General features: G+C 41.7%; 1 protein-coding gene across 1 annotated transcript in view; it reads left to right on the top strand.

Moving 5' to 3' along the window:
• The window catches only part of esr2a (estrogen receptor 2a), a gene marked incomplete in the record, with an annotated part of 50,638 nt that extends 49,312 nt beyond the window's left edge, over positions 1 to 1,326 (top strand). Inside the window, 1 exon segment of the mRNA XM_014015399.1 lies at positions 826 to 1,326. Coding sequence (XP_013870853.1) covers positions 826 to 1,054 — 229 coding nt within the window.
• Positions 1,327 to 1,351: the final 25 nt, after the last annotated feature.

The following is a 1,351-nucleotide window of genomic DNA, read 5'->3' as shown; positions in this document are numbered from 1 at the left end:
TACATAATACTGTAAATATATATACTACATAATACTGTAAATATATATACTACATAATACTGTAAAAAATACAAGACACACGACACAGTAAAAATAAAACCCAAAACAAGGTTGCAGCAGATGATTTGAACACTTGAGGTTGTTTCTGATGACCCTGCAGTCGTGGTAAAAATCAGGAGTTCTTCTCTGTGACCTGATGGACCTGATGGACCTGATGACCTGATGGACCTGATGGACCTGATGTTTCCTTCTGTCTGCTATAAACATCAATCCTCAAAACATTTCAGTAAATTATTGATTTGGTTTTCATTTAAGAAAATACATTTAAAGCTGACAAATGCTGATTTCCATGATATTGGCCCTTTAAAATATAACAGCATGTGGTTTATGTGGGGGTCCCTGGAAATGTAAGGGGTCCCAGACCTTAAAGGACTGAGGAGGCCTGCTTTAGACAGAACCTCCTACATCCCAGGACCTGCAGAGTTTATTCAAGATGATGTTTTAGAGCTCTGCCAGGGGAGCTGGGAGTGTGATGATGATGATTAAAGTGCATTGGCTGAAACATGTGGAACAATTGTTTTTGATTAAATATACAGTTTTTGATCCAATAAGTTGTTTTAGTGAAATATTAGAATGACAGACTTGACATCATCCAAACACTGAGGTTTAAAATCATCTCAACAGTTCCTCATTAGAAGCTAAAATCAGATGAAACAGAGCGTCAGTGAACTGTCCTGATCAGGCACACAGGTGCTGATGATGACGAGCAGGACTCTGAAATGTGCTGACTCAGCACATTTTGACCTGATGTGGTGTTCTGTGCAGCAACAAAGGCATGGACCACCTGCACTGCATGAAGATGAAGAACGTGGTGCCTGTGTACGACCTGCTGCTGGAGATGCTGGACGCTCACATCATGCACAGCTCTCGCCTGCCTCGCCGCCCCTCCAAGCCGGACCCCACGGATCAGCCGGAGAGCAGCGCCGCAGGACCCTCCAGCACCTGGACTCCCAGCAGCGTGGCAGCAGGATCTGCAGCCCAGAGCTCAGATTAGACCTGTTAACGGATGAGGAGGTCAGGCCTCAGGGTGGGACAGACTGAACCCTCAGAGGACCCTCAACATCACTGAACTGTTCTGTAAACTTTACATCTAATACTCCTTCATGCTTTATTTACCTGTTAGACGTAGATATTTCTGCAGAAAAGACCACACTTTATATTTGACTTCAACATTCAGACACTTCTGAGTCTTATGGAGGTAAATTTGTGTTTTTATGATTCAATCAAACAAAATAATTTCAATCAAAATTAATATTTTCAACCAAAAAAAATAATTTCAACCAAAAAAAAT

This window comes from Austrofundulus limnaeus, unplaced genomic scaffold (genome assembly GCF_001266775.1).
Source record: "Austrofundulus limnaeus strain Quisiro unplaced genomic scaffold, Austrofundulus_limnaeus-1.0 Scaffold129, whole genome shotgun sequence".
In the NCBI taxonomy this organism is placed as follows: Eukaryota; Metazoa; Chordata; class Actinopteri; order Cyprinodontiformes; family Rivulidae; genus Austrofundulus; species Austrofundulus limnaeus.
Note: the sequence above shows the minus strand (reverse complement) of the source record. Positions and strands in the feature narration are given on the sequence as shown.